This window comes from Anopheles arabiensis, chromosome 2 (assembly GCF_016920715.1).
Source record: "Anopheles arabiensis isolate DONGOLA chromosome 2, AaraD3, whole genome shotgun sequence".
NCBI lineage: Eukaryota > Metazoa > Arthropoda > Insecta > Diptera > Culicidae > Anopheles > Anopheles arabiensis.
Genome location: NC_053517.1, coordinates 46,193,496 through 46,216,684, shown reverse-complemented (window position 1 = coordinate 46,216,684; position 23,189 = coordinate 46,193,496). Strand labels below are relative to the sequence as shown.

General features: G+C 46.5%; 4 protein-coding genes across 9 annotated transcripts in view; 1 reads left to right on the top strand and 3 right to left on the bottom strand.

The window, feature by feature from the left end:
- The window catches only part of LOC120896060 (RNA helicase aquarius), a 40,379-nt gene extending 22,879 nt beyond the window's left edge, over nt 1–17,500 (bottom strand). Inside the window, 2 exon segments of the mRNA XM_040299880.1 lie at nt 16,349–17,167; nt 17,240–17,500. Of these exon segments, the coding sequence (XP_040155814.1) occupies nt 16,349–17,167; nt 17,240–17,332 (912 nt within the window). The 5' untranslated portion in view covers nt 17,333–17,500.
- On the top strand, nt 1,180–15,847 carry LOC120896063 (probable G-protein coupled receptor Mth-like 5). Of its 4 annotated transcripts, none has more exons than XM_040299887.1 (5): nt 1,180–1,304; nt 11,350–11,843; nt 13,617–13,744; nt 13,841–15,026; nt 15,057–15,847. In XM_040299887.1, the coding sequence occupies exons 2-4, from the start codon at nt 11,660–11,662 to the stop codon at nt 15,008–15,010; spliced, it is 1,482 nt and encodes a 493-aa protein (XP_040155821.1). In that variant the 5' UTR covers nt 1,180–1,304; nt 11,350–11,659; the 3' UTR covers nt 15,011–15,026; nt 15,057–15,847. The 4 variants fall into 4 exon arrangements, with proteins under 4 accessions (XP_040155821.1, XP_040155818.1, XP_040155820.1 ...); XM_040299886.1 differs by adding an exon at nt 10,296–10,375 and having other exon boundaries at nt 1,196–1,304; nt 13,841–15,847; XM_040299884.1 differs by having other exon boundaries at nt 13,841–15,847.
- Nucleotides 17,501–17,648: 148 nt separating the features above from the next.
- LOC120896061 (cysteine protease ATG4D) lies at nt 17,649–20,882 on the bottom strand. 3 transcript variants are annotated; one of them, XM_040299882.1, is made up of 5 exons: nt 20,614–20,882; nt 19,304–20,507; nt 18,911–19,240; nt 18,649–18,845; nt 17,649–18,564 (listed from the first exon to the last, which is right to left on the bottom strand). In XM_040299882.1, exons 2-5 carry the CDS (start codon nt 20,322–20,324, stop codon nt 18,292–18,294), a joined length of 1,821 nt encoding a protein of 606 aa, XP_040155816.1. In that variant the 5' UTR covers nt 20,325–20,507; nt 20,614–20,882; the 3' UTR covers nt 17,649–18,291. The 3 variants fall into 3 exon arrangements, with proteins under 3 accessions (XP_040155816.1, XP_040155817.1, XP_040155815.1); XM_040299883.1 differs by having other exon boundaries at nt 19,304–20,504; XM_040299881.1 differs by having other exon boundaries at nt 19,304–20,882.
- LOC120896065 (HSPB1-associated protein 1 homolog) lies at nt 20,840–22,630 on the bottom strand. Its single transcript, XM_040299891.1, has 3 exons — nt 21,841–22,630; nt 21,664–21,774; nt 20,840–21,603 (listed from the first exon to the last, which is right to left on the bottom strand). Exons 1-3 carry the CDS (start codon nt 22,525–22,527, stop codon nt 21,220–21,222), a joined length of 1,182 nt encoding a protein of 393 aa, XP_040155825.1. The 5' UTR covers nt 22,528–22,630; the 3' UTR covers nt 20,840–21,219.
- Nucleotides 22,631–23,189: the final 559 nt, after the last annotated feature.

Genomic DNA, 23,189 nt, shown 5'->3' with positions numbered 1-23,189 from the left:
GGACACTTTTTTGAGCTTTTGTCAAAATTTCGTAACCTGGAGCAGCCTGGAAATAAAGTTGACAAAAGTTGACAAAAAGTGACAAAATTTTATGTTTGCGAAAAGGCGTAAACAAACAGCTGGCCCAGTTGTGACCCATTGCTATGATCATAATGCATGTTTCTATTCGATTTATGTATCTATGTAGTACTTCTTAAACAAAATATCAATGATATTCAGATTGTTTGAGCTTTTTGTCGTTCTTGTGTAGATTTTTGATGCGGCCACGAGAAAAGCTCTTTTTTGCAGTTGACAAGCAGTTTTGACAAAGTTGAAATTTTTTTTCAACATTTCGTCACCTCCGTGGCGCCGCCGCGCCATATGGCGGCATGGTCCATTTGGGGTTTAAACCCATTACGGGCATGTTGTTAAGTCGTACGAGTGGACGACTGTACCACGAGACCGGCTAATAGCTCGATAGTTTGCTGGCAGTTAAATTAAAAAGCATGCGTTTGTATGGAAAACCCATTTTTTGACAAATTTTAAGGTCCATAAATTATTACAGCTCGGTCCCCGCTTCACGGCGCGACGCCATTTGGCGGAATGTCTGGTTGCACGGTGACGCACATTTTCGTGTAAGTCTGATATCACGTTGTTGATAAATGGCTATTTTTTATAAAATTTAGTACTTTTATGCACTTGATTACTTATTTAATACATACTGTATGCTAAAAAAAAATTACGTATCTTGAGTGTCACGTAACGCAGGAAAAACTGTAAATCAAAATAATTTAGAACCAGCCCAACCCAAAATGCCATAAACTGTTCATAAACCTCAACCGCAATTTTAAATTGCTATAATTGTACAGAACCGCACCAGCCCTCATAAACCGAACCAAACGTCACTATGTTTATGCTACGCCAAGTAGAAAACTTAAACCGTCGAGACGCTACCTGCGCAACACACTTACAGGGATCTTCAGCAGCTTTAAAATATCACCGTTCTTCAGGTTCTTCGACGGGTAACAAGCAAACAAGCATTATAACAATTTATTTGAATAAACTTCCAATATAACAGCACACAAAACTATATTTCTGCCAGTTGTAGGTTTAATTTGTACAAACTTTAGTGGCACCAGTTGCAATACCTCGCAGGTTAACACCCATTTCAGCACGTCCGAGTACCCCTGCCATCTGCGGACCAGCTCGTGCGTGTTTGCTGGTTTGTGCGATGTTTGCCCGTTTGCCGGCATTGAGTGTGATTTTAGCCGTCCGTCGCTGCCCACATTCGGCCGTGGTCCGGCACAGTTAACACAACAAAACAAGTGAGTCAGCAGCAGCAGCAGTTATTTAGAGCTTCTCAGTCACTTGCGTGCCCAGATTCCCGTGACCGGCGCTACTAAAACGCGTTAATATACATTCCATTTTTGGATTCGTGTGTTAAAGAATTTGCCGAAAAAAGAGGAACCGCCGTTCACCGCAAACACAGTCGTGTGTGTGTGTGTGTGTGTGGGTCCCAGCAGAAGCTGGCTGGGCTGGTGTGCCACGAAGCCGCTTAGTTTACCGGCCGTATAAATAAGCGAGAAACAGACGTAAAAGCGAGTTTACGCAGCAGCACAAAAGAGAAGGAGCGCAATGACGACGACGACGACGCCGACTACGATGCTATCATAATGGGTTTTTGGTTGGGCTAGCCAGGCCCGGTTTTTTTCCTTTCACGCTCCATAGTGTTGGCATTCATGCATACCCACTGTGTGTATGTGTGCATCTGTGTGTGTGTGAGTGTGTGTTGTATGGTGTGGCATCTGGTTTTTGGAAAGGAAATTCATAATGAGGCACTGGCAGTGACTGCGCGTCCAGGTGAAACGCTCACGCTGGTTTCCTTCTTCGCGTACATGTGTTTCTGTGTATGTGTATATGTGTGTGTGGGTAGGTCTAGTGTGGCGATCGGGAAAGCAAAGAAGGAAGTTTGCCGGGATAAAAAAAAGCTTTAGTGCAATCCCCTAACCCGAGGTGTATGTGTGTGTGTGTGGTGAATGTCACAAGAAAAATCAATTATGCTGCAGGAAAATAGGTAAAAGCGAAACGCCGGGCTTGTGGTGGTAAACAACGTGCGAGCAAACCCATCAACCATCAGCGATCCGCGAAAGCTTCCGTCGTCCAACATCGAGGAAGAGGGAAAACGAATAAAACAAAAACCAACCACAACGCCGGGCGTGTAGGTGTGCCCCCCACCGTTTGGCCCAATGCATGGAACGGAAACGGAAAGTTATGTGTATTTGTTGCTACACGCGCGCACTGGTGGAATTGCACGGTTCGGTGCAAACAAACACACACACACGCGCACATGCTGAGTGCAATGCATCGCTGCTGTCCATGGTGACCGCGATCCGCGCGCGATTCAGTGTGTGTTTCTGCGCCCTCAAGTCCGTGGCGAAGTTATGAATCGCCTGCTACGCACACCTGCTACACCTGGATCGTGGATTTAAGATTGCAAAGCAGCTTGAGCGAACGACCAGGTGGTGTATATGTGTCTCTGTGTGTGTATGCATGCGTTGTTTGTCATCGTCGATCGAAGAAACCTCCGCCTTCCCAACAGCAACCACAGCGGCAGCAGCTGCTGCATGACGTCACTAGTGATGGGGAAGATTAGTCACGGTCGTTTACTGCCGTGATTGCTCTTCTCAGAGGCCGCTCAATTACCAGTAACGATTGAGCGACTTGTGACAATTGCGACAGATCGAGGCAAAAGCATCGTTTGTTGATCGATCTCGATCAAACTCACCCGGCAATTGATTTGCGCCCACGGTTTTATCAGTGGTAAACAATAAACTTCTTTAAGGCTTATGGCTTTGCCCAGTTCCAACAATCGAAAGTGACTCATGACAAGAGATTGAACGTTAAAAAAAGCATTGCTTACTTAGCCTCCCGGGCGGTCCCGTGGTACATTCGTCAACTGGAACGACTCAATAACATGTCTGTCATGGGTTCAAGCCTAGAATGGACCGTCCCCCGTAACAAGGATTGACCATCCGGCTGTGTGGTAATGAATTAAGTCTCAAAAGCCTGTATTGTATAGGCCGGCATGTCCGCATAGGACGTTACGCCAAATAGAAGAAGAATTTTGCCTCCGATGGCCCCCAATCTCTGGACTGGCGTGACATCCCAACCACATGCGGTATGATGGTTCAAACAGCGCTTCATGCTGTGTGTTCCCCCCTCGTTTCCGTTCAATGTTTGCGCTGTTTGTACGCGACTACATTACCATAACACATAACCGCATCCCAATGCGGGGCACGGCGTGCGCGTGTAACATAAACCCCTTGACGTTTATTAGATATACACAACGAAGATGTTAAAAAAACCCTGCTTTAGGACCTAAGGGAAAGGAAATGTACGTGTGTGCAGCCGGCCGGTGTGTGCGCTACAGCTCAGCGCCAAAACCCCCAAAGCATAATTTTGCAAATATGCGATATGTTGTGTATGTGTGTGTTTGTGCACACAAAACCCATAAATTCAAACATATACCATTCTCGTCTCGTGCCAACTATCGAGCACAACAGCACCATATGACGAAGGCTGTGAAAACAGAACTTCCGGTTACGCTGTTTGACTGGTTTCACTTCCCTGCTTGACAGAACGCTCTTACTCTGTTGCCGGTTCGGTGGGAGTCTGTATCGAACAGCGTAAAAGGAACACGCTTGACGAGAGATGCAGTTTTCAAGCTTTCAATGTGCACGGTGGTTCCTTGTGTATATGTACTCCTACCGAGGAAAAAAAACCCCAACACACAACATTTATGGATTTTCTTTCTTCCCTTAAACCGAAGAAAGGAGGAAGAAACGGCGGCTTATACCCGGCTTCTTTTATGTTGAATGGCTCTGGTTGGGGCGTGGTTGAGTTGGGCTGATCGTCTCTATTGAAGCGTCACCGCGAAATGGCTTCTTTCCGAGGAACCAACTGCTCGATCCAATGGGCGCCTTAAGTCTTGGCGTGCAAGGTTTTACTTTATTCTTATTTTTAGATTCGACTCTATCAAGGCTGCGCTGACGGTACTTTTTACCATCTGACAAACTTTTACAAAGGTACAAAGAGGAGGCATAAGCAGAAAGAATGGGAGCCGCCGGGCAACAAGCAGATTATCACCACCGGTACAGGTGTGAATGAATTGCGCACTCAACAAAATTTTGGGTGAACACGTTGCCATGGCCATATGTAAACCCCACAGGACACAACAAGGGCAGCAACAATGGCTGCAAGGAGCAAAGAATATTGTTTGCGACAATATTACACTTTCGGGAAATTCCTTTTGTCAACCTACAATCGGCAAGGAATATATGTTTTTTTTCTTGATTCCGCATTCTTGCATCGTTGATATTGGTACACCAATTAGATTTCTTTTGCAAACCGTTTTTTTTTCAAACCGAACGAAAGTAAACCTTGCGACACGTACACCCACCCAGCATTAAATTGGCCTCAATTTTAAAGTGCCTGTGCACTCACACCCTCTGAGGTGGAATAGAAATTGGGACCTAATTATTTAGCATTTTTTCGCCTACAAACGACCTCCTCGCATTGGGGTTTGTAAAAACATCTGGTTTATGTTTTTCTTCTCCCTCCTTTGTGGCTGTTTCCACACATTAGCATCTTTTGGCATTTGAAATTCACAAAACCCGGGCCGGTAGCCAAACGCACACATACTAATATCACACACTCTAGCACACACCAAGCAAACACCGGCGGTCGAACAAAAAAAAAAATGGAAAGCCACATCAAGGCAAACCGCCCAAAGGACAAAACGAAAGTATTTAAATGATTGCACGCAAACAGTCGTCATATGTCGGGTGAAAATAGACCCCAACCGGACGGGGGTACCACATACAATCGTTATTTGCAGGAAGAAAAAAAACTGCCTGCCGAAAACCGCAAACTTCCTTTGCCCAAAGGAGAAAGGAGGGACAGTTTGTTTGCACTTTTGGCTGTGGTAAAAAGAGAAAAAGCAAAGCAACAAGTCAAAAGAAGAGGAAAAGAGGAGAAAATAATTGACAAAAATGTTGGCTACCCTTCGCCAAAAAAAGAAAAAAAAAACAACAAAAAGCCACCATCGGCGTTCGGTAAGCGCGTATGTGTACCAGCCGGGTGCGAATCCTGCCGAGCTATTAGGTGAATCGGCTTCTGTAAAGCGATGTGGACTGCAAAGAAGATCGTAAACGAATTTTCTCTTATTTGCCTACGTGTGTGTGGTTGTTGTTATACCATCCTTCTGGAAAGCCACCGACCGTGGTACGTTTCGCAACTGTCACTGGTTAAAACGGGGACCTAACTAAAACGGGGTCTGAACTCCCGCTGAGAGACAATTTGGCATAAGATGTCTATATTTTTGCAACAAATTTGTCGCTTGCTTTGTATAATACGTTTTAAATTTCAAATTTTTCAAGCATAATTTGGCTTCATTTGAATCGCATTTACCCTCATAACCATATTTTGTGTTTTGTTTTACATATAATCCTGGACGGCGTCCTTACAGGGTCTCATTCCGTCCACGTGGCACACTGCTTAAAATTATTCCCCAGCCGCTTGAAAACAATAGTAAAACTCTCATTTCTATTTCAAACAACAAACGCAGCTGAGAACAGAAAAATAGCAGGAAAACTACTTTTGCGCCGCAGAGCGTAGACTTTAATCCACCTGTTCGTGCACTGCACCTTTGCACAGCAATGGCACGGCACCGGAATGCGAATGTAATATAATCTGGCGGGATTTCCAAGTTCGTGACATAACCCTTAGCGAGATAAGGCAGCTTTCTCGGGCGCAATTTCCCGTGCCCCAGCAGCCGGCGGCCGGCGACAAACAACCATGCTACCAATTTCCCGCCGTGCTGCTTCTCTTGCGTGCGGCGTTGAAATATGCGGAATGCAAATAAAAGTGCAAACCGCCCCAACAGCGAAGGGTAGCCCCGAACGAACCCATAATACCACCCCCTTGCCTCTAGTGCACGTGCAGCATAACTCCTCCGCGGGCGTTGGAATAAAATGGTCCAAGGAGAGAGTATGTATGGTTGTGTGTGTAAAACAAACGGGCGTTGGGCGTCGTAAAGCATAATAAATTGTACCGATGGCAGCTATTATGGTACGACCCGCGTGTGTGTGCCCCGTCGTCGCCGTAACGTAACGATGAATGGTTGGGTGCTCCTGCTGCTGCTGGGTATACCGTCACCATATTTTTGGTGTTTAAATTTGTTCTATTTTTTGCCATTTAAATGAAATATTTAACGGTATGTTACAATTTTAGCACTGCCAAAACGATCGGCTGTGTGCTGCAGCACTCAAACAGGGCTGGGAGAAAAGTACCGTCAGACGACCGGTACATTATGGCGCGGAAGAGTCGCTTCCCACATAAACGACAAGTCGCCGCGTATCGATAGGGACAAAGTGTGTCACTAACCTTCTCTCAGTCTCGCTATCTCTCTCTCTACGCGTCCGGAAGAGACCGGAAAACACACAAAATCTAATTTCCACCATCCTTCCCGGTACGGATGGAGCGGATCCTTTGGAGAGGTAAATGTGAAATGTGAAGAAGACACCACCGCAAACAAAAACACGCGAGCGCATGGCCACAGTGGGTTTTCTTTTACAACAGGATCAAAGCAAAAAGCGCACCATTTGTGGGGTCGGTTTCGCATTTTCGTCTGTGTGTGTGTGTGTGTGTGTCTAGGTCCTGTTACTTTCCTTTTTGGTGAGGCCGTTTTTGTCGTTCTGGTTCTTTGGTTCCTGCTAAGATTCTCTGCATACGCGCGCAGGATGACACGTGACACATAGTTAAGACGATTTTCGTAGGAGCAGCGAATGGAGAGGCGCGCGTTCATTCAACAAACCTATACAACACATGTCGTCGCGTCTGTTTTTGCTTAAAAAACCAACCCAAACGGTCGGATTTTTTTTGAGGATCATCATATTCATAAAACCTAAACACGTTCCAATATCAGCATGGGCAACAAGATAAACAAATCAAAAGCGTTTGTTAACGCACCAAAAAAAAAAACAACCTTAAACCAACAAACTGTTCGTTTACACCCACGAAAACCGCGTCAAGTTAGACAAGCAAGCGAAAATGAAGCGATCTACAAAAGCATCGTTTTAATAAAGCGATCCAAAAAGGTTCATATTGCTACAGGGCATTGGTGGCTGCCGTTGCTCTCCTCTAAAGCACAACGCGTTTCCTATCGCTCACGGGGCCACTTTACTGCCCTGGTATGCAAATGACTCTATTCTATTCTTTGCCCTTACTTCAGTGTCGTTACGTTTTATGTAGCTCTAATACAGGTGTGCAGCTGATCTGGTAAATTTTGCACTTTATAGAAATCGAATAAAGCTATGGTATGTGGCACACTAGTAGTGACTCTTGGCTAGTGCTATATCTAGCAAATTCGTTCTAGCTCTTTCGTTCGCTAGAAAGATGCAAACATATCCTGCAGCATGATGAGCATAAACCATCATACCCCCTCCGACAACGGTAATCATCCATCGGCCAGCCACAGAAGCCACCATGTATGAATGGTTGCTAATAATCACTGCACACTATCGCCAGAACAAAACGTTCCTAAACCACACATGGACACACACACACACACAGAAACCCCGGGATAATTAATCTTCATCAGAGGTACAAGGATCAGCTGAACCGGCACAGCACTACACAGCGTTCACCGGTTGGTTTAGTTGCGAATACCGGTAAGGACGGCAAAGAAAGAACGTGACCTGCCAACAGCGTCTTGCAGACCCTAAATGCGTCCTTCCTTTTATCGCGGCATAGAATTGCGGGAAAGCTGCTCGGGAAATCTCTTCCACACACAGACACACACACAATTTGCGCTGACAGCAAGCCATCAAAAACATCGAACCTTTTGGTCGTCGTCGCCGTCATACTCTGGCACATTTAGAAGTTGCAAGATTATTGCTCGCTCCAGCCTCTGGTAAAAGAACAAGTAGGACCACATCCTCCCCAATCATGTCCCTTGTAACCGTTAAAACCGGGTCAGTGCAAGGGCGAAAAAGAAGCAGCAGCAGCAGAAAAAAACGATTCTGGAATTTATGACCCACCAGAACGACGGCGACGTACGTTGCTCTGGTTTGCAGAATCAGATCGCCAGAGGGATCCCACGTTTGGGTGGCTAGCCCCTCAAGGTTTTTGATGTATGTATGTGTGTGCTTATGTATACCGATGATGAGCAGCACATATTAAGTATTGCGAGATGAATATTAATGTTTTACTGCTGCTATTCAGTCGATGGTGGTGGTTTTGGTTGCCCTTTTAGCATTCATAGCCGCGCGCGCTTCTTCAGCTTCATTTCATTCTGCACACATAGAATCTTCCTATCAAAACAGCATTCCCGGGACCCCGTTTTGGGGACACTCTAATGGACCTGATTTGATACGACCGGTCGCCCGCGTACCTTCATCCATTTATGGGTGGAGACAATTATTGATTGATTTTTCTTAAAATATTTGTAGACAATGGTACCACGCAATGGCGCCCCGGCCAGTGTGCCAAAACGTACCCTGCGTTACCTTCAAGTCAGCGCGCACTGGAGTACTTGAGTATATATATATATATAAAGCACACGGGAGAGAGCGTATGAAGGGGGCATTAAGGAAAAGTGTCCCATCCTGCGAGATAGCACGGAGAGTGTTCAATAGAAACAGAACCGTTATTGTTTTTATTATTTATACCGGCTCGTTCAGTTCAGACCAACAGCGCTTCAGCATCCCGGTGGTACCACTTGTCTTCTGTTTCTCGAACCTTATCGGGAAAGAACACCGTTCGGGTTTGTGGGACCCGCACTTAAAGCCTGCACTCTCCCGCAGGCCCACTGGGAATGTTCGATTAACGTTCTTCCATATCCTGTCCCCGCTCAAAACTGGCGTCCGAAGATGGGACCCACACAAACAATTCCTTGTTGCTGATGTTGATGAGGTGGCTCCGTGTTGCAAAAACTCGGTAGACATTTTCAGTCCTTATACTATACTAACTCGGCCAAACGGGACCTGATGCTGGTCGCCGTCAACGCCGGCTGCGTTCTTATCATCACGTACGCATCGTTCGCATCGTCGTCCCGCAACAGACCAATCAGTCCCCGGTGGAACTGGAGGGAGGGGCGCGCACCATGGCAAAGACCCATATCGAGAGAGTATCGTGTCCCCCAGTAGTTTGGAATTGGCAAGATAAAAGGAATGCGAAAATATCTTCAAGATGCTGTCGTCGTTGCTGCTGAAGTGGGGGGGATCGATGGGGCCGACCACAGATACATAAAAAGTGTAAAATTGACAACCGGCCCTACCTCGCACCGCACCGCACGCAGGGAGGGATGAATGGAATCTTTAACACGCAGAGTTTTTGCTTGGACCGAACAGTAATTTAAGTGGCTGGAAGTGGGACACTGATTCCAAAACCGATATAAATAACGGATCTTGCCTCAAATAATTCGAAAGTATATATTAGCGCAGTGTGGCACACTGAATTCTCGTTCATTTCGTCATTGCAAGTGGTGCGGATTTTAAGCACGTATTTAATAAAATCCATGGCGCTTTTCTGCTAACAAATCTATCAAACAAGATGGGAAGCATCGTCGAATTACAGCCATCCCTGGAACTGGGGGGGATGAAAACTGAAACGCATAATTAATAGTACACCACCACCAATCATGCTGTTCCGGGCAGATGATGAAGCGAGCCGAGTGGCATTTGTGTGGCTGACTAAACGAAACACAGTGAAGAGCATAAATAAGTAATTCCTTCCCGTCAGACGCTAAGCTGCGCTGCTCTCTTTCCGCCATGCGAAGGCACACTTCACAAAGCAGGAGGAAGCTTCATTCAGCTAGAGATGCCGTCTACGCAAATGACAAACATCAAATCAAACACACACTCAGAAACAGGACACGCAAATGGCCATCCACTCAAAGGGTTCTTCCACAATCCGTGCACAGAAGGGTGCTGGTCGTCTATACACGCACAAGAGCCCGGCTACCCAAGCTAACGACCAACCGGTGGCTTCCAAACCGTCTCCTGACCCACCCATTGCTCCTTGGGTCGTCAATCAAAACCCGTTGTGGTCGATTGGCTGAGTGTGCTTTAGCTATCTGGTCGGAAGTTTGGCTAAGAGAACTAACATTAACATAAGCTTATGGTCTCTTTACCATCCAGGTTGGGGTGTGTGTTGAATTTGTCCTACAACTATTGAATTAGATCGCGAACAAACACACACAGTTTTAGCAATACAATGTTTTGTTGAAAAAGTACTAATGTATTTTAGTTTAAAAGCTCCTCAAAATATCCTCCCATCACGTGGGATCGTCGTCATGGATGATTTTTCTGCACATCGGCCATCAAATTATAATGAGGTGAGATAATCCAGCTTCCTCATTCCCCAGTACGATTTGTTCGATAATTAATCCTTCCATCCCCGAGCAGCGTGAACTTTATAATGTTCCTCTCGCATATATTCTACACATAACCGGCTCATTAGCAAAACAACCTTTGTGCTTTGCTGCAACAATTTATGGTACGCAGGAATGGAGAGATTTCGTCGCCATTCTCACCAAACGTCCGCGAAAGCAATGTGGGAGTTGTTGCTCGAGGTGTTTTACCCATTAAGCCGCATCTTATTTTGATGGCGATGATAATGTGAATCACTTACTCTATAATGATCTCAATTTGTTTCTCCTTCGGTGTGAGCGCTAGATACGGTAGCACCCCGATAGCTACCAGCCCAGTCCTTCGACCCCCAAATTCACATGTCCCGCAACCCGAAAATCGCGCGGTAGAATGGGTCGAAAGCGTCGTTCTCGCCGACGTTGTGTCGTAAAGGGTTCTGTGTGAAGTGTGGTTTTGATTCAGTGCAGCAAACCAGTGGCGCGCGGCATCGTCGTTGCCTTTTTGCAGTTTCACTGCCACGCTCTGTCTCACTGTCAGCATAAATAAATGAGAAATTTCGACGGTGAAACGGCAAACTAGAGAGCAGTCTCCTTTAAAAAAAACCAAAAAGGGGTGACGAGGGACCTTTCAGTGTATATGCTGGGAATGTTTGTGCTCTTGGGTATTTGGATTTAATGAGGTGTCTGTTTATGTTCACTGAAAAGATCCATACATAAACACACACGTGCGATTTACTCGCCTGTGTGTGTGTTTGTGTATTTTAAAGGTTACTGTTAGAATTAGAAATGCACTAGCTACACGCAAGGGTCCCTCACGGGTGGTCTCCTTTCTGCTGTGGTACTGAATGCAAATTACAGAACAGCGCTCTTTTGAACATTGTACATTCATAATTTTGAAAACACCACGCCTTTTATTTATTTTTGTTCCCTCCCTGTTGCAGATCATCCTACGGCGATAGAACGATGACGATGCACTGCAGCTAAGAGTCAACTGGAACTACGGTGTTATGTCTTTGAATGTCCCTGCCCCGTCCAAACCATCTTTCACACAGCAGCGAAGGAGGGGAGCGCGGAACCGTTCATCATTCTCGTGACAAAACGAGACAATACCCAACAGTGAATCTCAACACCCGCTCAACATCAGCTAATCTCACCAACTTACCCCTTACAATCCACCACCCAGTGCATTTAGTGTGTTGCACGTTGTTGTGTTTCACTGCGCTGCGTGAGCGCGACTTATAGATACCCAAGATGCCAGCAACAGCAGCCACCATCTCAGTGATGGCCGTCACCGCCATTGCCGTTACATTCCTTGCCGTAATGGTTGGCCGGACCGATGCGACTACAACTTCGCCGGTGCGAGTAAACAAATGCTGCGAGAAGTTTGAGGTCGTGTACGACGGAAAGTGTACGGTCGCTTCCACCGTAAATGCTAGTAAGTAATAAGCCGAAAGTGTGTATCCCTTTCGTATCCACACAACTCCTCCCCCGTCCCGGTTGGATTAAACCGCTGCTAATCGAATCAACGTTATGGAAAAGGGTTCAAGAACGAGCAAAAGGCAATCCAAAAAGGTCGAGAGCTGCAATTGCGCAAGCTAATTAGTTTTTAAACCCGTCCCATACACGATTACAAACTGGTTGGATAAACTTTACACACTTCGAAATGACATCGTTGGTTTTGATACATGAAAAAAGGTCCCACAATGCTTGGGATGATCGAATTGCGGTTATGATGAGAACGTCTTAAGAAGGGTAAAGCAATTTAAATGTGCTTAATGATTTATGTAAGAATTTAGAAAATTATTACTGTTTTTACAGTCGTAGCGAAAGTCCCATCTTTTATGCAAATCAAATTTCTATAAAAATCAAAACTGACGGTACTTCACCGACGTGACGGCATCGAACGCAATCATTATCAAATCGAACGCATTTCACTTTCTGCTCAAACAATAAATTCAATATTGCTACCACCACCAACCGTACTCGCTCGGTAAACGATTTGCCTTGCCCTCCAGAAATCATCCAAGAATAGGCCATTATCCTTGCCTTTCTTCACACGATCGGATTTCCACTCCGCCATGGAACCATGCGGTAGGGCAGCAAATAAACGATTCTACCTTTAGCATGGCGGCGGGGGATGATGACCAAACAGATGAAAGAACTCTCGATTTTATTCAGTCTAGCCCAGGATAAATAGATATCTGCTTTAAGGGAGCTACTGTTGTCGCACGCCCACTTCAGAGTGGATTACTGTTGCTGTGAGGAACTGGTTGCCATAATTCAAGAGCGAGTGAAATGTAGAGAGCTTCCTTTTCTTTGCCTTCTTGTGTGCGTGTTCCGTTCCTCCCTCCATATTCTTATCGGAGTGTGGCAAATAAATCCATGATGCGATGTCGATTCAACTGTTGATTCTGCAATCAACATTCTCAATAGCTCAATTTATAAAAATTGCTTTTTTGCCGAATTTTAATCATACTTTAGCACGTAATCGTCTATGTGTTTTTTTTTTTGAAGTATGTTTAGTGTAGTATGTGATTTGATTTACTGCATTTATATACGCATTGAAAAGGTTTTTTTTGTTTGCCATTCGCTTGCAATGTGCCCTATTTTTGCTGAAACCATCAATAGAAACATAATCAAAAAAGCTTAAGAGAGCCCTTCCAGTATAAAATTGAGCGGCAAAACGTCGTAGAAAGCTTTTAAAGCGTTCCACCAGCAAAAGGCGGAACTTAATCGAAATTCCATTACGTCCTCCTAACAACATGTGCCTGATTGCTTTCCGTTCTGTTAAATCGTTTCGTTTTCGAAAGTGTGTTTCCTATTTTCGTCCATCCACGCGCTGTCGTGCTGTTTCGTGTTGGAAAAGCTTGGTTCTTTCAGGAGACATTGCCCGAAACACAGGGTTAGCCAGAGAAAATTGGCGAACCACTTACAACAGAGAGAGCTCCTTGTGGGGGCATAGGATTGGAAAAGTGATATCCAGGACGTGAGGATTGACAGTCTTAAAATAAAATAACAAAAAGGATAACATTCAATTGTGCACAGCGCTCAAGTGCAGCGCTGGCGGTAGCACACCTGGCCTAACCGATCCCTCTAGCCGTACGTGACAGAAAGAACGTTGCAAAAGAAGGGAGACACACATTCCACCCATCCGAATGACCCTCCATATATGGCCCATTTTTCATCAACAAATTCCCTCTTTTTCTAGCCGTATGGAAGCCGGAGTTCATTGGTCGAAAAGGCGAACGGAACGTGCAGGTCGACAACTATCGTTTCATCATTGGCCTGCCGGACTGTGGCACGAAACAAAAGTTCAATATCTACGAATATCACGACGTAAGCATCGAATGTTCCTGTTTTTTCTCGAATCGGTATCGTTGTCTTGATTCCTTCCTTTTTTTAACCCCGTTCCATTTTTCACCGGCATTTTAGAGCTACGACAAATTGATTCTCTTTCCGGACGGTCAGCTACGGCATCTGATCCTGCGCCATCACAGTTCGATGCAGGGCAGCGTCGGAAGCTATCTCGACGAGGATTACATCGATGCCGGAGACAGTAATGTGCCGCTGCTACAGTACGACTACGAGCAGGGGCTGTACTGTATGGATCGCGCAATCGGAATCGCCGGCGAGGCCGGCGGCGAACTGATGGAGGGCTTGATAGCGAAGGTATGCTCACCGAAGGAGGAAACACATTGGACCGACAGTGATGTGATGCTGCGGAAGATTATCAACCCGATCTGCCACGGGATCGCAATGATCATACTGCTCGTCGTGGCGATCATCTACTTCGTGCTGCCGACGCTGCGCGATCTCGTCGGCAATATGGTGACAACGATCACGATGTGCTTGATCGTGAGCCAGGCGGCCGATCTGGTGCGCATCTTCACCGAGTTCAGCAATCACGTGAGTTTCCTGATTGCTGACCTGTTCTTCTACGTCAGCCTGCTTGGCGCCTTCTTTTGGCTGAATGCAATGGGCTACTACATCTGGAAGATGTTTCGCACGCGCAACGTTTTTCTGCGGGTCAGCGACGGCCGGAAGTACTGCTGGTACTCGGGATACGCCTGGGGCTGTACCGGTACGATGGCGGCCATTGCCGTGTTTGCTCACTACTTTCTCGACCTGCCCGGAAGCAATCGCAGTGTGGCTGGTGCGGACACCCACCAAAGCGCGAGGGAAAGCTTTTTCGAGGGACAGGACAACATCAGCTGGCTGGGCATTGCCGTGTTCTTTACCCCGATCGCGTTCATCATCATCGTGAACATATTCTTCTTCGTCACAACGCTGCGCTTCATCAATCGGATGCACACGTACGGACGGATTCATCATAAGCTACGGTGCAGCTTCGTGATGTTCACGCTCATTTTTGCCACGATGAGCGTCTCCTGGTTGTTTCTCATACTTTCCTGGCTGCACTTTGACGGGCTGCTGTACATGCACATAATCGCGAATGCGTTACAGGCGCCCTGCATCCTCTACATTTGCGTGCTGCGTCAAAAGCATGTCACATTCCTAGTGAAATCGTGCTTCCGCGACCAAGCACCTCAGACGACCGAGTGGGGCGACGAGATGACATACATGAACGGTGGTGATTACTAGCGTGGTGTGTGTCTTGGGATGCATGAAAAATGTAAATGCGTACATCGATACTAAGCGACCTTCCCATGAGCCGTGGTGTAACAGTTCGATTTCAATCACTCACTCCATCAATCGTTGATGTAAGGATAATTCTCAGTAAAATTGGAGTAGAATCCCCGTTTTGATATTTCATATGCACAAAAAAGACTACGAGTCTCAGTAAGGACAGCAAGAGGTGGACAAGTGGTGTAATAAGTCCATTACGACCGCACCATTTGCACCGACGGAACCGTCCACTGGCAAATTTTGATTTGGTACTAGTAGTGTAAAGTTGTAGCGAGGTATATTATGTTTTTTTACTATGCCAGACGAACAAGAAACATGCATCTCAGGCCGATTACACATGCTTCCAGGCTTCCAAATTGCAGTATCATAGTCATAGTTTTTACACGCATATGTTGCAACCGCTACCTAGCTTAGTCATAAAGTGTAACAAGATTAGAACAACAACGTCTCCTTGTGAATCGTAGACCGCAAGCATATTTTGCTAGTATGTATAATTTGGTCAATTACTCTTTTACTCTCTCTTAGCTATCTGTTTAGCAATTAGCGTAACAATAAGTAAGATAAAAAAGTAGAGCATATTTGTATAAAGAGTAGACATATCGTAAGATAGTTTGATAAACATATTGGTGCAGTTGTACTTCTCGACACAACCAAACAGTGGCTTACCGCTATTTTGGCGTAAAAAATACTTCTAAGCTTACACAACAATAAATTACGCAAAATGATCCAATGCGTTTGTTTAGAAAATACAACGTATTCGAAAATAAACGCATTGTTGCATAACAAAGGAAACTCCGCTTACGTGTTTAAATATTTAAGCAAAAACTCTGTTCACGCTGGGGTCAAACACAAAATCATTTTTAAAGCATTCATAGCAAAAAAAATGTCCCACCTAAACCCAGTCAAGTTTATGAGCGGTTCAACAAAATTTACTGCATCGCATGAACTGCCTCCAAGAACGACGGCCAACATTGTTAACATAAACAACATTGTTTATCTTTTGGTATATTTTTTACAAAAAGAAACCTTCCGAACCGATCCGGAGGAATGTACATTTTTTACACCAACAAATCAAAGAGTTTGTTGTTTTGCTTTTTCTCCCATACATAAAAAATAACCAAAGGCGCAGAATCTCAAGAAAGGGCTATGATTCTTGCATACGAAAGCCCGGCTAGCTCAACATTCTATAAACAAATCATGCAATGTTATTGCTTATTTTCCAAATAAAACGAACCCTTCTTCGTTTCCAATGTCCTCTTCAGTTGCAAAGTACAATCAAGAAAAGTGACTCACCTGAGCAAACAGATTTCCTTCCTCACGGCGGACCAACGAGGACAGCGAACACCGCACGACGACGTGACAGTCGTCCATGACGGTGTTGAAAAATCGTCTCGTCGGCAGCAGCGCTTCCAGGTCGATCAGAAACTCTACAAACCTCTCACAGTAACGCACCGTTTCGTCACACACTGGCCCAGCTTCCGGAATGGTATCGAGAATGCGTATAAACTTGATCATGAGGTTTTGCAAAAAGTGCCGCTCCCAGCTGAGCTTCTCCTTCTGCTCCGAATCTTCGCGTTTCTGTAGCTTCTTCCAGAACTTGCGCCACTGCGGTATCTGGGTCAGTTCCTGTTCGCGCCTTTTCGGCTGCAGACAGGACCACATGGCGAGCGAAACGAGCCGCTTTGCCTGGTCGCGGCAGATTTCCACCTCCATGCTGTTGAAGCAATGGTTCAAAAAGACGAGCAATGCCGTCTGCTCACGCATAACCGCCGGCGTTACGGGGCGGTCTTCGATGCACGCCTCCAGCACGCGCTGGAAGAGTTTCGCAAACAGCTCACTGCTCTTTTCAAACACTTTCCACACTTCCACCTTTTCGCGAAACTTTTCATTCACCATTGCCACTATCGACATCAGATGAGCACGAGTCGCACGTTCACCGTCAAAGTTGGGCCACAGGTAGTTCTCCAGATACTGGCTGAACTCCAGCATCATGATCCGGCGCAGCGAATGACGCGAATCGCATATTTCCTTCCGGTAGATGTCTTCGATGATTTGCGAATTAAATGCTTCGTGAGCGTTTGCTGTATCTGGTGCCCAGAACCGATTGGCAAGCTAGAAACACATAGAAACAGCGAGTCACAAAAAATGCTATCCAAAAACCCGACCAAGATGTTGTTTACTTACGAAGGTTATTTCGTCCGCGTTTATTTGCGAAATGGTAATCGCACCCTTGAGGACAGGTTTTTCCTGGGCTTGATTATCATCTTGCGGTGCCATCGTGACCAGTATGCGAAGCAATAGACGAATTAAAACTGTAGTAAAACAACACTAATTAATGTACCGGCCGGCTGAAATAAAAACGAAACACTGCACGCCGCGTCCTAAAACACTGTATCAAAACAAACTGCGCTCAGCACGGCTGTTCGCTGTTTGACAGCAGGTTAAAAAGTGTTCACATTTCCCGCTAGGTGGCGCTACTAAAAAGCAATTAAATTCTTTCTCGGAAAGTAACGTGGATGACATTGCTTCACAGGTTCAAATTTGAATACTGTTTTTATTTTACAATTCAACAATCATTTGTGCAACAGAAAAATATGTTCCTCTATACGATGACCTTTTCTATTTATTGTATACGAAATAATACGTTAAATCTACACGGTTCAATAGCTTGGTAACACATTTGCATGCAATAAGTACGGCCATAAAACATAGTTGAAGCATTTTGCTAAATTTAACCAAGGTAGTACCGGGAGTACGATGCGCGGCAAAATAATTTTGTTGCAGAAATAAATAAGAATCTTCCAATACTAAATTATTAATATTAACATACTTATGGTACAGTTAGTTTTCCTCTTTACAGTACGTACGGCATTGTACCAGTCTGCAGGCTAGGTATAGTCGTCGTTGAATAACGCGCCCACTCGTCTTAAGCGGTATAATCACAATATAAGTACATTTTTCCACGATACTCCATTACCTGTCTTGGCTAGGCATGTAATGTGCATGGCGGTTTCTTTGATATCTCTATCGAAACATGACCATCGCCGGCGGATTGGCTTTTGATCGTACCAGATTTTCACGATGGCTTCACACACACACAATCGTACTGGGTGGAATGTTGCCACTTAGAACAGGCAGGGTGAACTATGGAGGTCGTTAACTGCTACACTGCTGGCCACATATCCGATCGACCGACCGACGTGTCTTGGCTGTATGAATGCGAATGAAAGGTGTGGTTATAGAATGACGAATTCTATTGCCTCATCCTCATCCTCTTCATCGTCCTCATCGTTGCCACCTGCTGCCTGTTGAGGTATCGCCGTCGGTGGTGATCGGTAAGCCGTCGGATGTGGGTATTGGTGTTGCTGCCCGGGCAAGTCGGCCCGTTGCTCGCTGCTCTTCCCACGGCAGAACACAAACATCGGATAGCTAACAGAACCGGTGGACGATCCGGACGATGGGTTTGCGTATCCGGCGTCTTGGTTGCCCGGCTGAACCGGTATTAAGAACTGAAGAAATATCAATAGGAGTCGATATTAGAATCAATTCAATCATGTAAAAAGCACTGAATAATTTAAGAATCTTAAACGCACCGGTTTGACACTATCGATGAATTTGTAGAAATCCTTCTTGGTTTCGCAGTAAAACCCAATGCAGCAGCTGGGATCCATTTTGCTGAGCTTCATCTTACGGGGCGATTTGCAGTGAAACGAAGCGACTGGAAAGTTGTCCTGGTTCACATCAACCATATCCTGGCAGTAGTGCGGATCGAGATGTATGAGTTTGTCCTCTGCAAAAGAAATACGCATATAAACTGAAATGCACATGTGTGCTCAGCGGATAGAGTGGCCTTACCCTGATAGCCGACAAAGTAAAGTGAGTGCTTTGGCCTTCCGCCTATGATGCCGATGCAATAGTCCAAACTGAGCATCGCCTTAAGGCATTCGTTATAGATGGGATTCAGCTTGTCCGTCCCGAGGCGCAGCGGTACTAGCAAGATCAGCGACTTCCAATGAGCAGATTGGACGTCCTCATCGCCTTCTGCGCATGAAGTTGCTCCTAATCGTTCGGTGTGGGCTGTACTGGCGGAGCTGTTCGTGCCTCCGGGCGCACCTTTCCTCTGCCATGGTGCTCCTGCCGGTGTTGCCGGTACAGTGCACTCGTCAAGAATGTCTTGTATGTAAACTGGAACAGAAATTAAACACATCAACACAACCGAATACTGCACGCCGCCCGTTCCACACCTACCAGCACAATCCTGGGCAACGTACACGTTGATCCCGTCCAGATCGGTTATTTCCTGCGCTGCCAGGCGTACCGCCTGCCGTAACAGGTGTGCCACTGCTCCGGGTCCGTACCAATCGCCGGGCTTTTTACCCGACTCCTTCCCCAGCGCCACCAACGTATGGATGGAGAACGGGCTCGTCTTTGAGGAGGTGTCGCCGAACCAGCGGATCACTTTCCGATGTATGCTCTCCTCGTACGCGGTAAACATCGACACGTCCCAGCGCCAGCTGCGACCAAGAAAGTGTGCGACCAGGCCCTGGGCAAGCAGCATCTGCCCGCTGCGTATCATGCATCCCCAGCCACAGTCGGAGGTGTAGTTCGAATCGTCCATCGTTTGAAACTCGCGCCGGTACGTCATCCAGATGCGCGAGATAAAGTCACGCCGGAACGCATCGATTCCTTCCTCCTCGACGATCGCTTCCGGACTGCTGTCCTCGATCGCATCCGTGCCCGTTTCCTCCGGCGGTGAGTTGGACGGTTCGGCGAAGTAAACGTTCTGCAGCACCATCAGCTGCCCGTCGGGGCCCGATGTGCCGAGCTCTACCGAACTTTCCATCGACGTTACGGGCGTTACCTTCTGGTGGTAGCATCGGCCAAGCAGCCACAGCGGTTGCTCCTTGGAGAAGTTTGTCTTCATTTTATAGCTCCAGCCGAACTTCATGTTGTTCCACATCGTCAGCAGCTTCGACTCGACCTTACCCTTGAACTCCTCGCCCGGACCACCGGTGGCGGTGGAGTGGTTTGCGGCGGGCCCCCCTCGCATGGGACTGCACGAGGCCGACACCGATTCGTGGCGGTGTGCATGGGGTGGTAGCGATATCTTCCTACCAGGCGTTTTCGTCCCATCGCTGCCGCGATCCGCGCGCTCCTGCGGGCGGTGGTCGCAGGAACGTGAGTCACCTTCGGAAACGCTGCGGAAGTGCTGCGGTGTTATGGACAGCTTGTTGAATCCGGTCCGGCTTAACAGCACGTCGTAGTTCATCGCTTTTCTCGCTCGACCAGACTCTATCGCGGGTACGTTGGGTGAGGATTACAAATTCTGGCTGCTACTTCCCCGGACGCTTTAGCACACGCACGCAAGGCACTCGGGGCAGTGTGGGAGAAGAAATCACCGTGGCGGGCGGGTTTTCACGCAACCTTGCCCCCCGTTGTCTCACAATTGCTGCTGCGCGAGAGTAAGATAGCGAACTCGTCAGCACGTTCCTTCCGCAGTTCGACACAATTGCTTTCTAATCAGGTGACGGAATGCAAACAAATGACCATGAAATTACCATTGGCAAACTCCCCAACGTTGAACTGCTCCTGAAGCACCCACTCGCCGCGCCCACCACTTCACAAAACGGGGAAATCAGATAGATTTGCGCCCAATGCCACTGTTCGGCCGATGGAACCGTTTTTCCTACATTTGCTGCACACTGTACGCACGAGCAACTACGCGTTACGCATTTCCTTTTCGATTGCCTGGTTTGCTGGTGAACGATAAAGAAAACAGAAAAGTACAAGAACGGAAAACAGTCTGTTGTTTTCACTTCTTTATTTGCACTGTTGACACTTACCACCAATTCACGCTGAACGTCATAGCAACACAGGGTGGTTCTGTACATTTTTGATATTGTATCCAACAGGATTTGGCTTAGATTGAGTTTAATTTTTCAAATAAGATTTTTTTAATAATTACAAATTACGCAATTACAACAATTAATATCATTTTTCTTTTCTTTTTTGACTGAAGCAGTATTAAAAACCACCGATCAAAATTTTCAGTAAAAACTACCATATTGCACACACCTGCAAGCACGTTGCTTTTTTTTTTTAATAAAACAAATATTAGTCTATATTATCCCAAAACTAAGCGTTCCGGTCGGTTTGTCCAGTCATTAGCTAGTTTCATCCAACAAAACGCGCTCTATAAGTTTTACCACATCCGGTTTGCAACAAACGTTCACCATTTTCCGTAATCTAGCTATTCGCTCCAGTTCGTCAACAGTTAGTTCGTCGCTGATTTTATCCTTATAAGAAGGGTCGTTTCGAGCACGATTGCGATTAATAAGGTTGTTGAAATCACATCGATCCAGCAGCACAACCGGTTTAATAAATGGCTTGCATTCGTCAACCAATTGGCCAAAGGCTTCGACAGGCAGGTATTCGCAAGGATAACGCCTCAAATTTGAAGACTGGCGTTTGTTGTTTCTCCTTTGGTTGAGCAGATAGTTTAAGATTTGATACGATTCACTCACGCTTTCCTCTGTTGTTGGTAAATCCTAAAAGTAAGCGAGTAAAATAAGTCTCCTGTTGTGTTTAATAACTACACCTGCATTTACCTCATTGGGATTGATTAGGCGACTGGTCACCTTATTCGGGACATCACTGCACAAATCCTGAAGCAACAGTTTCGTTATGCATTCCGAGATTAGAGAATCCACATCTGTCTCCTGCAAGTGGTAAGGAATTCCAATTAAACTGAATACTACGTACGTTTCCCCCGACCCGACCCTTACCAAACCCAGCCAGGTGTTGAAGTTGAGGGCAGGTTCGAGCGTTTCCACATAGTGCCACCATTTCGGCGGCACAATCAGTGCCATCCCGGGCTCCAGCACCACATGGTACACCTTGTCCTCCACCGCAGTAAACGGGCCGTAAGAGGCAGGACTGTAGAAGTTTTCCTCACAGTACACGCTGGACTCCTCGAAGGGCACGCGCACCGGCGTTAACTTTGCGTCCGGTGGCAGCAGAATCCATGACTTGCGGCCAAACACCTGCACCACTACGTTGCAGCCGTACGTGTCGTAGTGGCAGGGCGTGTGGGCTTGTGCCGATCCAATCCAGAATGTAACATCCTGCTCGACCTCTGGAAAACCAAAACACGCAAAATTGATTCCTCTGCGGCACGGTTCTGGCAGCAGTGCGATGTTGCGATAGCTGAACGAATTCCAGCGCGTATCAGTGGGTGTGCAAATGTCGCGCATCTTCATCTTCACCTTCGTTCGCTCCCACTCCCACTGCGGGTGGTTACCGCCTTTCACTGGACATCCTTCGAACGGGACGCAATCTGGTTGCGCTAGGTCGAAAGCTTCACACCACTCGGCGAAGGATTGCCGAAAGCAGGCCCAATCGGGATCTGCATTGCTTACCACATACGGGTGGCGTGCGTTCAGAATGATGTGTTTTAACTTTGCAGGATCCATAATGCTGTTGGTTTTGCACTCTTTGGGGACGAAACAATTAAGGAACGCTCGAGCCGGAGTATGGACACATTGTTTACGTCGTGAACATTGAGATAAACAAACATTTCAGTCGGCAAGCGAAAGAAGAAGAAAACGGGCATGACAGAACGAACCGTTTGCTGTCAGATGGTTGGAGACCAAAATTTTCACTTTGACGACGCACTGCGAAGAATTGTAGTAGCCTACTAGTGAAAAAATATGGAAAATATTGTCAAAACGCTCATAAACAAGACTAAAAACAAAGAAAAGCCCCCATCCAAAATGAAACACAAGTTTTGCGTTCGACAGTACTCTACCGTACAAACGGTAGTCGAGTTGGAATCAAATCTCGAAACCACCGGCATAACAACGGAGAGCAGCGTCGAGCCAGCCGAGCAGCCAGCAGCGACCGTGCCGCAGCCCAGCGTTGAAAGCACAGCGACGACACTGGCGGTTATCACCAAAACTCTCACCAGCCACTTGGAAAATGAACGCAAAAAATCGGCGGCAGAAGCCGAACGCTGCTTCCAGCAGTACCGGGACCAGCTGGACCAACTGGAGGAAGAAGTGTCCGCAAATCCAGCGAGCAAACAGTTCCGTGAAGTGGAGCTTGCTATCCAGGCGCGTCGGAAAGAGATGGCCGA